The 14,620-nt window shown below is 38.8% G+C and overlaps 3 protein-coding genes across 9 annotated transcripts in view; 2 read left to right on the plus strand and 1 right to left on the minus strand.

Moving 5' to 3' along the window:
• LOC105698510 overlaps positions 1-2,936 on the plus strand; it is a 31,821-nt gene extending 28,885 nt beyond the window's left edge. The window contains exon 3 of the mRNA XM_012422837.1: positions 2,562-2,936. Coding sequence (XP_012278260.1) covers positions 2,562-2,610 — 49 coding nt within the window. The 3' untranslated portion in view covers positions 2,611-2,936. The remainder of the gene's footprint in view (positions 1-2,561) is intronic.
• Positions 2,937-5,095: 2,159 nt separating this feature from the next.
• LOC105698078 (endophilin-B1) lies at positions 5,096-12,873 on the plus strand. Of its 7 annotated transcripts, none has more exons than XM_012422020.2 (9): positions 5,096-5,249; positions 6,066-6,207; positions 6,283-6,411; positions 6,517-6,679; positions 6,752-6,815; positions 6,994-7,029; positions 7,354-7,544; positions 10,500-10,638; positions 12,002-12,873. In XM_012422020.2, the coding sequence occupies exons 1-9, from the start codon at positions 5,187-5,189 to the stop codon at positions 12,110-12,112; spliced, it is 1,038 nt and encodes a 345-aa protein (XP_012277443.1). In that variant the 5' UTR covers positions 5,096-5,186; the 3' UTR covers positions 12,113-12,873. The 7 variants fall into 7 exon arrangements, with proteins under 7 accessions (XP_012277443.1, XP_012277452.1, XP_012277427.1 ...); XM_012422029.2 differs by having other exon boundaries at positions 11,460-12,732; XM_012422004.2 differs by lacking the exons at positions 10,500-10,638; positions 12,002-12,873 and adding an exon at positions 8,782-9,913.
• Positions 12,874-13,147: 274 nt separating this feature from the next.
• LOC105698106 (40S ribosomal protein S18) lies at positions 13,148-14,532 on the minus strand. Its single transcript, XM_012422070.1, has 4 exons — positions 14,478-14,532; positions 13,825-14,010; positions 13,626-13,727; positions 13,148-13,355 (listed from the first exon to the last, which is right to left on the minus strand). Exons 1-4 carry the CDS (start codon positions 14,478-14,480, stop codon positions 13,188-13,190), a joined length of 459 nt encoding a protein of 152 aa, XP_012277493.1. The 5' UTR covers positions 14,481-14,532; the 3' UTR covers positions 13,148-13,187.
• Between the last annotated feature and the right edge of the window lie 88 nt (positions 14,533-14,620).

Below are 14,620 nucleotides of genomic sequence, written 5' to 3' on the forward strand. Positions count from 1 at the left end.
ACAGCAGAAATAAGTAATACAATTAAGGAACTCCTTCTGCCGTTATGTATGATAAATTGCTCACAGCCGAAGAGTTTCGCAACAATCTGTTCTAATGATCAATCGATATTTAATTTGTCAGATAATTCGATTGATACATCCGCTGTGACTTTGTAAGAATAGATATCGAGGGCTAGACAATCGAGCGGAATTATGAAGTTGATCAATGAAATTTTAAAAACTGGTGTAAGTATTCTTTGAAACTCGTACATATGAAATTTATTAATAAACCTGAGTACGTAAATAAATGGTCACGATTAAGCGCCCAAATGCAATATTATTTATACTTGTAAAACATTTTACAGCAGGAACGCTTTCATGCGTTAAAACGCATTCATTTCGTTCCCTTTTCGTCGACCAATCTCCCATTTCCTGCGGCTACGAATATTTTAAAAGGAACAACATCGACGGTCCAGGACGATTCCAGGAAACGTAATTTCCTTCGTAAACTGAGATGGCAAATAGTAACCGGCTCGGTCTCTAAAATCGCGCTTTTTCGCGCGTGATTTTTGTTGTGTCTAGCTTGGCGAAAATGGCGCCGATAACGATCCCGTTTCGATTCTCTGTCTACGGCTTCTAGTATTAATAAAGTTTTATGCCCGATCGAAGGCGTTATTCCGAAAGAGTTATGTCCCACCTGGCCGGATATCCACCGAAAGTTCGCGAATACTTTTATAACCTCTCTTTACGGGGCCGATATGAAATAAAAACCAGCCGCCATTGCTATGTGCTTTTACGTATCGCCTCGATAAAATGGGCCCATGAAAGATTTAACAGTGCCCAATGAATGCCACGGCTTCTCTCCGCGAAATTAAATCGTTTAAGGCCGACACAGCCGATTCCGCTGAAAATTTCCTATCAAAATGGAGGCGGACGCGGTTATTCGATATATCCTTTTGCAAATAACATTTTGGGTATCAATATAAATTTTTATGTCACCGGGAGTCAGTAGAACTTTGTTTAAATATTTTTCACGTCTGATGGATAATGTCATATCGTACTTTTTAATCGAAAATTGAGTGCCTCCGTTGTAGAGCTTGCAAAAGCAAACTCTAAAGTGGTCGCTTAGAGGAGGAGAAAATGTGTCGAAAAAGCTCGTCCCCCCTGCAAAATCGAAACTTTTCCCCATTTCCCTCTTGTCAGTCGACGCGACCTTAAACTTGACCATTCGCGCGATATCGTCCACCTTTAAGCTATCTTATCGCCTCTCACCGCGATCCACGAGTGTATCGTACATTGTGCAATCGGGAATTAATCTTGGCATGCGAGAGCGTGCTCGTGCGACAGCCCGCTGCACGCGCGTTAACAAAGTGGGAAAAATCATAACTCAAAAGTATTAGCTTCCTCTCTTTATTAAGTGTACACTTAACTTTCCATGCGTCATTAATCTTAAACATAGTTTCCCACTAGGATCAGGAAACTCGGTAGAGTTCCGCGACAAGTATACACACGTGCATCCGTATATTCTCTCCTTCCCTCGTTGAAGTCACCTTTTTTCCTCGCATATATCAGCGGAACACCGGCTGGAAATAATTGAAATTTATGTCAGATAATTATTCACTCGAGACCTTAGGTTTAAATAGTTATGATTAGCATGGATAACACAAGGAATAAGTAAAAGTTATTGTAGAGTTCTTGAATAGCTTGCGGTTCGAACGGCGGAATATCTGCGGAATGGAGTGTTCTCGAGCGATGCCGTGCAAGTTGGGCGTGCCAACTTCGGGCTCGTTAAACCCAAATTTTCGGCTTGCCGGTGTTCCTTCGTGATTCGCACATCCGGCCCCACGGTGTGCAAATATTTGCCCACCTCCGAGATTTGCACCTCGCGACACCGCGTGGCTGCATTTGCGTTTCTAGGAGATTCCCTGAACTCGTATACGCGTTAATTTCTTCGAGAAATTTTAGGAAGGCACAGATGAGAGTCGAAAAGCAGAAAAAACGCCGCTAGAGGTTAGGTCGGTAGCCGGGGTGGATTTCGGGCTGATACGTCGAGCTCGGTACCAAGAAAGAGGTTAGGTTCGCCGAGGGAGAAAAATGGTCGGATCGGACACGGAAAGTGCACTCGGCCTGTTACACGTGTCGTCGCCCCACGCGTAGTTCGTGTCTGTCGTCGGCAGTCCGATAGTCGAGGAACAGGTGGCGCTACGATCGATCATCGATCTTCCGGACCATCGATATATATCGAGTTCGAGCCGTTTGGACCCGTGGAAAATATCCAGAGATTAATGGATCCTATCTAATACGTAAATATGAATATAAATAGTAATTGAATAACGTAGGGTAACTAACCTTGCAGTTTGTTAGATGCACAAGAGATTGCCGATTAATTCCATTGCGATAGGGACCGAGGAATGAATTTTGCCTTGAAGGAGGTAAACCGTTTCCGAAGAATCCGCCATCTTGGCCCACTTTGGCCAAGGATGGCGAGCGCGAAAGAAGTTCGGCGAAAAAATTAGACATGCTGTTCCCCTTAAATAAAAGTCCCGCTCGTCCTTTTTCGTTTGGTTTTTCTCTTTTTTCAGAACGGCCTTTTTCTCCTTCGCCCATCCGCCGGGATGTCAAACCATGTGACAGGATGTGATTTTTTGCCGACCAAGAGCGAAACATTCGGCGGTTTCGAGGACGAAGAACGGAACGACCGGAACAGCAGAAATGCGGTTCGCCAACTGGGAGATGCGGATCCCTTGCGGCCAATTATGCGCCGAAATCGCAAAAACTAACAAGGATCAACGAAGCTGCTTACATTCTATCCACATAGCCTCGTTTATTTCTTAATCATTTAAAATTAAGCCATTTAATGCGCTCGGACATTCCTCGTGAAATCCACCGTGAAATCAGATTTAATTCTTTAAATTAATTGTGAGTAGACCAGCAATAAACTCACGATTTGTCTTATTTCACTCTCAGTTTGACGTTAGAATATTTCTATCTATTTTTGACGTATTTAATTAGTACCCGTACAGTATCTGGTCCATTCGCCGAAGATGCAATAAAAAAGGTCAGCGGGTCGATCATCGCACCAAAAAATGTTTTCTCAATTTTATTTATCGATGTCACTTAGAGGACGTAGGTTATCGCCCACCTCGATCTCGTATCTCCGTTAAGATGAAGACGGTAAGGTGACGCGGATTATTTGTCGTCAGAAATATGTGTCGAATTTTGGGGGACCTCCAAACGTAACTTATAATTTTGGTTATAGACGAACAATAGCACTAGATGCTATAATACAAATATCAGCATAACGTCCATCAATATCGGTAGTATAATCCAAGTCCCATCGCTCTTCGCGAAGACTTCGTCTTGATAACTTAAAAATAAATCCTCGGTAGCGTAGTAGGCAGCGCGTGAGTACTCAAAATAGGTTAGGTTAAAATACAATGCCGTAAAGGCTGCGTTCACGTCGTATTATTTAACGGTGTACAGTGTCTCGAGGCAAAGTAAGATACAATGTTTCACTTAAGAGTAAATTTCCGGGTCGTTCGCATTGAAGTCGCAGCCAAGAACGCGTAAATAGTTGAAAGAGAAGTAAAGGACGCGCTGCGAAACGGGTCGTTTCTCTCGACTACCGCCAGGCGGCGCTCGGCTCGGAAGGGCGATAAAGCATTTGGTCGGCGGGTCGTTCATCGCACCGCCTCGGGCCCTGCCTTATTCCGGCCTGCTGTGGCTGCCAAATTGAAATCGGCCTCTAATCTGCATCCGGTTCACGGCCAGCGCCTACAGATGCATTTGTCTCGTTGTCGTTCTCTTTTTGCTGCAACTACTTGTTGCACGCACCGCGCCCCGAGCTGCGCCGAGACCCGCCGAGCAAACAACCCGACATCTGCCCTTCTGCATCTCAATCCTCGCTCTTCAGCTTGCAAGAGAAATTACTAACGAGCCGAAGACTTCAGCCCTTCCCGAGGGAACTTCGACCGAATTGCTTGTCGTTGACCCTTGTGGAACCGACGCTACCGGACGTTATCTTTATTTATCCCTTTTCCCAGCAATGGCAGAAAACGCGATTCTTCATTCAAATAAGGCGAGAGAATAAAATAAATCACTAACGAACAGAAAAATTTGGCTAATTCAAAAGAGGTTGTTAATTGTTAAATTCTTCCCGCCACCTCTGCAATAAATGATTCAGCGTTGAAATGCCATGCTCCATTGATTAATGCGCAACTGTTGCGTAATTCAATGCATCCGTGATTAAAATTTAATTGAAAACTGGAAATTATAGAACATGCAATACCCTGAGCAAAGCGTTCTACCGTAATGATTTCAAGATAATTGGTATTATTATCCCACTTATTGTAAGTACAGTTGATTATCTTACCGCGTTCTTTGATATCGCGGAGTTGCCGTGGAAAATAAAAGTTCTTCAAATGAAAATCCACCGTTTATCTGCTTGATATTGCGGTTTTTAATCTCCCGAGGAGACGCTTTGCAGACATTGTTGCTGCGCAATTTAAGATGTCTTAGTTGTAATTGTGAGCCACTAGAGGGAATGAGTAGTCGGCAGTTACATTGTTATCATTGAGAGTAAACTGTTGATGGTTACATGTGGTTTAATTAAATTGCAATAGAATTGTTGTCGTCCCTCCGCTATATTTAGATCGGATCCTAACAAGGAGAGGACTATTATGCCTCGTAATTTATCCGGAGCGTAAATCGGATGCAACGGTGATGAATTAACCGCTGTTGGTAAAGGCGACCTCGATAGATTCAAGCGTCGGCATTGAAGATTTTAGTTTAGTCTTACCGAAAGATTTGAAGTCTGCAAACAGGAGTTAAAGCGGTATACATAGTTGGTTCCCTCGCCGAGAGATGGAACCAACTATGTTCCGCCTGTACATACCATATATTTGTAGATTAAAACCGAACATTTATTATTACATTTAAGACCCGATAAGTTTTTACTTAATTGAGCTCCCCGTAATATGCCATATTAATTATTCTTTTAAGAGTATAGCGTAATAAAATTGCAGGTGTCGCTATAAAGTCTCTAGATCATCAGAATTTACTATACCGACCCTCTTCATACGTTATAGTTCGTGCCTGTAATAATTGGCAGCGCCCCCACGAGCCGGAATGTCGAACCAACGATCGACGGAAAAATAAAGTGAGGTGGATCGCTCGCGCGGAAATTCCTCGAGGATTCGTCCCGAAAGATGGATTTTAACGTAAAAAAATTAGTGAAAGACGCGGGTGCCGCGCTCAGTAGAGTGGTCCAGGTGAGAATTCCGGTTAATTCTAACCTCTTCGCTCGAGCGATCCCCTGTAAATCATGGAGCGTTTCGACCGGACTGTCACTTCTGACATTTTGCACCTGATCGCGCCTTCGCTCGATTATTCATACTTTTCCCACGGCCCCATAGCGAACGTTGAATATGTTTAAGCAATTCCACATTGTCGTCGAGAAATTTGTCGCCGGATGCGGGCTTATCTATTCTGGGAGTGGACGGCATATTTTTTTTTAACCTAAATAACTCGTATGCACCGTTTGGGCTTCTCAGCATTTTGTCCGATCTCTCCGTCTGTCACTGGCAAACTATATTGCTGTATCGCTCTATTATGTATAATCATGTATTTATATATTATTAACTAATCCACTGACAGACTTCGATTTTTCGGGACCACGAAAATGCGCATTGTCATTCGGAGTAGGCTTTTAAAAACTCAAAACACTTAGAAATCATTCAATGAACTTATGACTAAGTGGGATGTGTCATTCGGAGTATCTCGGCTTATCTCATCCGGAGATTCTTGGAATCTTTTTGCATGTGTATGCAAAAGTATGCAGATTATTTAATGAATCGGCATTAAATAATGTGATACTTTGTTTCCCAAACTTTGCAGATTATTTCTTAATGAATTATAAATAACTCGTCCAGCATGATACGTGTATTCGTAATTTGGAATTTCACATATTCTGAATAAATTCAGTTTGCTAGGTCATAATGTAAAGCTTCTCTTTGTATGATTTTATGTACTACGTTTTAGTAGAAGAATAGAAGTTATCATTAAATATTAATTATTTTTATTAACAGCTAACCGAGGAAACATTAGGAACATCTGAAAAAACTGAGCTCGATGCTCACTTTGAACACTTGGCGGAGCGAGCAAATGCCACGAAAACCTGGACTGAAAAAATGTTGAAAAATATGGAAGCAATGCTCACACCAAATCCTGGTATAAAATCATTCAATCATCGTTACTATACCACTTCGTTTTCCTTTGTATTTACATTTTCCATTGTCCATTTAGGAAATAGAATCGAAGACTTCTTTTTCGAAAAAATCGACAAAAGGAAGCCAAACAGACTCAGCAATCTGGAGCACGTTGGTGTAGATATGATAGAAGCTGGCAATGAGTTTGGTCCAGGGATTGCTTACGGTTTGTAATTTTCATCTAACTATATATTATTTTGGTGTGAAAGTACTATTTCAGAAATACTATTAAATTACTGTGAAAAAAATAAGGAATGTACAATGTTTTCAGGAAATGCATTGATCAAAGTGGGTCAGTGTCAACAGAAATTAGGTCAAATCGAAAGGGACTTCATCAGCACTGCTGCAAATTGTTACGTTCAGCCTTTGAGAAAGTTTCTCGATGGTGAAATGAAAACCATCAGTAAAGAGATGGGCATCCTTGAAATTAAACGGTAATATGAATAGCGATAGCTCTTTGTTATTACTAACTGACTGTTCTATTTCATCGTTGGTTATGTTTTCAGACTTGACCTGGACGCATGCAAAAGTAGAGTTAGAAAGGCACGGAGCATGCTGGGCCAGCAGAGCGTAAGTTACATCTATAGCTCTTTACACTGAAGAGAATGCATTCTCTAGTGGGAATAATTTCTTAGAACATTAAAAAATAGTTTCGTAATCAATTCACCAGGAGTGTATCTCTTATCGGTATATTCATATTTTTGACTTCTTGTATCATTATTCCGTTCACTGCTGCGGCCTTACACAGGATTCCGGAGTCTCGCCTGAAGTCCTGCTCGATCAGGTACAAAAGTAGCTGAGAGACCGTAGTCCATTTGCTTGCCGTAGTGCTTCGGAAATGTTTTCATTCTTAGAGAAAAATTTTGTTTACAGTCATTCATGTCTTGCGAGTGATTTTAGATGAAAAATCTTTATACATAGAAATTTACAACGAAAAAAATCGATAAGGCTGATTTCAGTGAAATTGAAAAAAGTATTGCCTAAATACAATTTGTCGATGTCAGTAGATTCCGCAGTATTTTTACATGGCCTTGATATAAGTAACAAAGAATGAAAGAGAATACTTCTTCTCTCTGAGAAATAAAACATGAACATTTCCTACACTCAGGCAGAGAGGGAGTTGAGGGTGGCCCAATCGGAGTTCGATCGACAGGCAGAGATTACGAAGCTACTCCTAGAAGGCGTATCAAGTTCCCAAGCAGGACACCTTCGGTGCCTCCATGAGTTCGTCGAAGCTCAAGCAAGACATTACGCTCAATGCCATGCAACGATGCAAGACCTTCAACGAGAGCTGGCTGGGTAAGTCGAAGCATCGCAGAGCATTCGTTACTTCATCGAACATAATTTAGACGTCACATTATCACGTCACATCACCATGAAGTAACGTAAGAAGTTCCCACTTCCATATATAAGTAACCCTATATTTCGTTGTCATAATAGACAGCAATGACCTATGTTGGGTCTGAATTTTTCGGAAAACTTCATAGAGTGGAGGCTCCTAACCCTACTTCGTGCACATCACTAAGTCTATCATTATTTTTTCATTCTCTTTTAAACAGCTACCCTACTCTTTGGTGAAACGAGTGAGTAATGTTCAAGAAAAGTAACTCCTTAAGGTGAAGGTTTCCCTTAAGGACCGGTATTGATGTACTTAGGAAAAGCTTTAGAATCATTACTCATTCGTCGGTAGTGTTTTAGACTTTAGAGCTTATGGTAGACTTATGCGAGAAATGAGACTAATTGCTTCGCTGGTTAAGCGTTCCATGTTTAATATGCTCTAGCTAGTACTTAGCATAAATTGCTTGTAGGAATCTATTTAGAATTTTAAGTAGCTCATTGTAGGTCCTTCAAAATTCTTTACACGTAGTGAATAAATTTACGTGCTGATAAATACTCATAATGTCCACATATCGCTTCAATTTCTACGCAAATACTCTGCATTGTTTAACGCGCTTAAAAGGTGCCTTTGCATCTCTTTCTAAATTTCTACTCACTCCTGTAGCTAAACCAGAGAGAAGATAAGAGTATCGTTTAAAGGCTACCGATTTTAATTTCACGAAAAATTCTGCCATGTCTCTATTAGTATTAATAACATAAATATCATTTACTGACCTAAGAGACCTACACTAACCGTAACATGTTAACAACGTAATAGTTACGAGTGAAAGCCCTTAACTTTTTACAGTGTTTGAGATTACGGCAGACTCGAATAATAAATCAGAGCTGCGGAGGATTTTTCCTGGACTTCTTTTTTCTTCCTTCCAACCGGCCTAACTAAACAAGATCCAAAGGCATCTCTCTTTTCATATCCACACATGGACGTCAAAACTTCTCAAGACTCGAAAGGAAACCTTTCCTCGTTCTCTTCTTAACATCGGTGGACCATTACACCTCCTTCCGTCGATTTAATATATACATTATTATTTTATACGACATTAATTTAAATGAATAAGGGCAGCGACGTTGTTTTTCCACGTGGGTGGCCGATGACTGTGTGATCCTTAGTGTACTTCTTTTTTCATTTTGCCAAACTCAGCAATTCCCTGCGGTCTCTTCTTATCGTCAAAGGACATCTTTTCTTCTCTCTGGTTGGACCTTTCTTCGGTCGTGCTTCTGTCTTCCTCTGTCTATCGTTTCCTGCACCGTTGGGTTCGCAGGACCCGTCAGCCGAGTCCCTTGTTGAGAGTGAACAGCGAGGAAGTTATCGAGCTCACGCCCTCGCCAACGAATTCTCAATGTTCGCCGGTCCACCAGCCGCTGTCGGGTTCCGATTACGTTACCGCCACCTTCGACACCGGCGTCACCAAAGTCTAGGTCGATGAACACAGATCGCCTCCCTTTCAAATAGTGTAGTCCCCTGAACATTTTTGCAGTCTTCTGCGATCTTTTCCTGCGAATTAAAACCTTTGTCTCGAACAGTCCTCTTTGGTCAATCTTACTGTAACTATTGTCTTAAACATCAACTCCAATTCGGTGTGAGTTGCCCTTATCAGCATTATAAAACTATGTTAAATGTTTAACTCTAGTCACCGAGCCACTGGAAGCTCTGTCCTATAATTTGTTCCTTGAATTATTTTTTATCCATCCCTGATTATTGATCTGAATAGCAAGAAAAATAGATTGACTTTATTGGTTCTTCGATCTGCTAGTCGAAGACTCAAAAAGGGAAGCTCGGGTCAAGAGCTGCATCAAAAAGACATATACAAAAGAGCTCTCAATGAACGTAAGAATTGCAGTAAGAAAAATGTAACACCTTTGACATAGTAATAATTTTACATAGGAATTAAATTATTAGTTCCGTACCGGAGTATCCTTACCAAACAATATTATATTAGATCTATATGGAGATACATAATTGTGCATGTAAATAATTTACGTTGTATAACTTAACGCCCACTGTTTAATATTTTGAGCATTACTGCCACTTTACATCGATGTCATGAAACTCTTAGTTGACAGCGATTAAAATCGCTAGAAAGAATTACTATAAAAATAAAATGAGGTTCGAAGAACATATCGAAAATGGTAGAGTGCCTGACTTTAAAACTAGTTGTACGTAATCAAAGTCTAAATACAATTTACAACCCAATTGTTACTGCTTCCGGCCACGAGCAGTTATGCGTCCAGTTGTACAATGTTGCTCGAATAAATTGTTAATTACAAACGATCGTTTGGTTTTGGATTAATAGGATTTTTATTAACTTTTAGGTTCATTTATTTGAAGAGACGACTGTACCTCTGTGTCTACCAGTACTATCTTCTATGCTTTGCTGTTCTCCGTTACATCTTTCTACTAATTTCTTCTAATGGTGCTTTTGTGGTTGTTTGCTTTGTGTGTTTTTTCATGTGATGAAAACATTGTTGGGAGATCGACAACATTAAAAATCTTGACAATGTTGCACTTGTTCATTATGTGTTATATAATTTTGAGGATATTCTGCGCCGCAAAATTAAATAACTACTCTTCTTTACCAGAATGAAAATACTCTGCATGTTGTACAAGTCATCGATACTGTGATCTATTTTTGTTACTGAATCGTTAATATTTGTTTGAAATGTGTAGCTGCAATTACTTTCACCGTGGTAAACCAATTTCTAACTTAACATAACCTAGGGTTGTATAATCATTTCACTGCATTAGCGAATCCTAACCAATTATCATTATACAGTTCGTCGACCCCATTGAAATATTTTGCATGTCTTTTAAGTCATTAATTTCATAAACAAGATGGATTTATTATTTATTGATCACAGTTTGTCAGGAGGTCCTTCGTACCATTTGAGTAGTGCACCGACCCAGGAATTATCAGTTGAAAATGGCCAGGACCGTGCTAGAGTACTCTGCGATTATGATGCCACGGACCCCGGTGAACTCAGTGTCATGCAGGATGAGGTAAACAAGTTCGTAATTTAAGGATAACCGAAAGAAAAGAGGAAAAAGGATTATGAAGATCGTCGCGAACCTTCAAGGACCTGTTGAATTAATCTTAAGGCTTATATTAGTGGTTCGACTTATTTGTTGTGATTCCAGGCTCATGAGATAGCACTGTGAATTTGTGAACGATGACACTGATCACTTTATTTAATACCTTTCAGGAAAATTTAATTTGATTTGTCCTAAAGCTTTGACATGAATTCAGGGGACGACTCAAGTGACAAACATTGCTCTAGTATATAACGAAAACATTATCAATGGAACAGATGAAAATCTATTTTAGAATAGTGGTATGAATCGTCATTGACAAAATTACTACGGTAGCTTTTTGAATATCTCGAGTGATCAACAGCTTGGAATCAAACGAACCCTTTTGTACCTTTCTAAATGCATTTTCTGATAAACATTTTGTACAAAGCTTTAGCAATTTTTATCTTTTAAGTTTCTCAAGAAATAGGGAGTCCTATAATTTCTCCGAAGACTTATTTAAGCTACTTAGATAGATTAACGGAAGAAATGATAGAGTAGATATCTACTAGAATGATTGTCTACTTTTTACTGCCTTGGTTAAGTGAGGTTGTCTAAAGTAATGAACAAAATTTCGCGAATCCTCGTGAATTAATCCAAACTCGATTTACGGACATTCCCCTAATATCGTGGAATTTTTCCTGCGCTATTTCGCAGATTCCCCAATAATTTTGTATGTGAGAATGTAATTTTTATATGTGACGTAAGGAAATTTTATACATTTATATATAATTTGCTTGTTCGCATGCTAGGATACTTCAAGATCAAGAAAACGGAAATGATTTAAATTGTCAATAATGACAGTCGTCACCACACATGTTTCGGGGAAAGAGATGATGATATTATTTTGTTGCGTATGCCCAATGTTAATAAAAAAATGTACAAAGCGAGCACTAAAAACAATAATTAGACGCCTTAGAATTATAGCGGACTTCGAATAGATCGGAGAAGAATTTGTACATTAATTCATTTTAATTAACAATCGCATTATGTATAATTTACATCTTTTTAATAAAATAATTACTTTATCTGCCTTATTTCTTTTTCTTAGCATAGAAACGTTCATGTTTATAACATTTCAGTTAAATTTAGAATAACTAACGATTTATTTAAATGCTTTCTTTCGTTTTCATTTTACCTATGCTTGTTTATTATGACAGTGTAATACTTATCAATCTTTACTAACCGAATTTTATTTCCGTTTATATCATACTCATTAATTCCTCATAGAAAAAAATTGTTATAATTAAATTTTATCACTGTTTTTGTCACTAACACTGTATTCATTTTCTAGGTTATATATATCACCGAAATTCCTGGGGATAGCGACTACTTAATGGGTGTTCGAGGCAACCAGCGTGGGAAGGTTCCGAAAGCATTTGTAGAAAGTCTTCCTTTCCTCTAAATAACAATTAACTCATCATCTCATCTTACTTCATCAGTTTCCTTCTTTAAAAACCACCATTAAACATTCACCTCGTAGCCAAGAGTGTTCTGCAGAATTATTGCTTCGCATGAATAAGAGTCAATATATCGGTGCCGTACTGTTCTCGTAAAAACACCGTAAAGCCTATCTGTACAAATTACTTTCACCACATATTTAATATTATTCTTCTAGTGAAATTCATGTAAACAAATTTAATGTGAAATCCCAGGTCTCGAAACTGGATTTATGACGTAGGAAGTTAATTAATTCTTTCATATCGCAGTTGCGATTAGCTGAGGATATGTGATTAAATGTATACTTTGACATATTTCTCAGTAAATATCTTATCGATCTATTGTATTGCCTATGTAAGGTAATTGTATAGTCCTTGTGAAAGAGGAACATAGGAACTCTTCCTGGTGACATCGTCACTTAAATATGAAGCATTGTGTGCACAATTATTTTAAAGCTCCATTAGAGCGATATGTAGCCTAAACTGAACTGAGTAGTTTGTGCTTGGGTAAAATATTGTTAATTGTCACTGCTATATACAATTTTAAAAGGCTGTTTCATGTGAAAGAGTTTACGATACACAGTTGCAATAATTTTCCATATAACATTATCCTGTTATTAGTTAAGATGCTTCCAAGGGATACTCTCGTTATTTTCAGACTTAACTAAACTGGTTAACAGCTAAGAGTTCCTTAACTGTGCGAAGAATATACAATTGTCACTTCTACGAGTTAATGCATACTATAATGTAAATTGTTGCTTATAGTAAAATAGATGACATGAACGCCTGTTACAAGATTTACAGAAATCTGTAATTTGACAAAAGGTAAAGTCAAAATTGTGAGTTTAATCAAAGCGTGCAAGTCAAAACTTGAGTCACTTAAATAAAGTAGTGATCTATTACTTAAAACGACTCAATCATTTTATTTAAAGATCCCGTTTTAATTCCTGGAAACATAGCCTTTGAAATCAGAGATTTCTGATACAGGCAACATTGGAAGGTCAGGTTAAAAACTTTATTCTTACAAGATACACTGAATGATTACTTCTTCTTGGACACACCAACAGTGCGACCACGTCTTCCAGTGGTTTTGGTGTGTTGACCACGAACTCGGAGGCCCCAATAGTGACGGAGTCCTCTGTGAGCACGGATCTTCTTCATGCGTTCTAAATCTTCACGAAGTTTTGAATCCAACATGGCACTGGTCAGCTATAAAAAACAGAAACCTGTCTTATAACAATGAATCGTGCCTTTGTCAATTTGGAACTCTTATAGAATAAAATGTTGCATCGCTATGAAATTTTGGAACTTAATAAATGCTTTGGATTTGCTAAGTAAACCACGATGCTGTTAATCTTGCACAAGATTCCAACTAAGTGGTACACTATGGATTATACCATCAGCCGTGTTTCTGTGCAAATCATAATTTCTCATATTGAATAGAGAGTTTCGTTTATAAATGACGTTGATGCTAATTACCTGAGAATATTTTCCATCAACAATGTCCTTTTGTCTGTTGAGGAACCAATCAGGGATTTTGTATTGCCTGGGATTCGCCATGATCGTAATGATCTTTTCAACCTGAAAGTGATACGAAGGATAAAGTGTTTAAATACTTAAAATATAAAATTCACTTTTTTTTATATTTAAAATCATGGAATGCTATTGTCTGACGTACCTCTTCTTCGGAGCATTCTCCAGCACGTTTGTCTAAGTCGATATCAGCCTTCTTTAAGACGATATTGGCATATCGCCTTCCAACACCTTTAATAGCGGTCATCGCAAACATGACTTTTCTATTACCATCGATATTCGTGCCCATGACACGAAGAATGTGTTGGAATTTTTCTGGTATGACAAGCGACTGGAAGAACAAAACAATTAAGGCAACATATCGACTAAAATAAACAAGAACACCTAAATACATCAATAACCTCGTTTTCGCATTTCACTGTTATCATGTTACTACATAGAACCATGTATCTAACCTCAAAACCGCACCAGCTACAAAGCCACGAAAACGGTACCAAAACTAACCAAAAGCAAGAAAGTATATAAAAAAAAAAAAGAAACTGGATACGTCAGATAAGACATTTTTGTTTGTTTTGAAAAGCCAATAATTGTGAAGAGTATCAAATACATGATTTTCTAACCGAACACGTGTGTCAGAAGTCGCATCTCCGAAAGTCCAACTCAAGTTTACTCGACAAGCAATTATTTATTACTAAGTCACTACGATGATATAATAACGTTATAAATTGAAAAAGTGAATATATGGGGTGAAGATATATTGTAAAACTGTAATAATTCGAAAATAAAGTCGACACTTACCATCTTGCCGATCTGTCAGCAACGACGACCAAAGAGAGTCAGAGGTGGAGGGGAAGCCGGAAGCTTGTATTTTCGCCAGGTGTTTCCAGCGCTCTCTTGCGGGATTGAGAAACACTATAGACCTGTACTGCCCCTTGGTGGAA

The sequence above is a fragment of the Orussus abietinus genome, unplaced genomic scaffold (genome assembly GCF_000612105.2).
Source record: "Orussus abietinus isolate OABI.00-Male unplaced genomic scaffold, Oabi_2.0 scaffold13, whole genome shotgun sequence".
NCBI lineage: Eukaryota > Metazoa > Arthropoda > Insecta > Hymenoptera > Orussidae > Orussus > Orussus abietinus.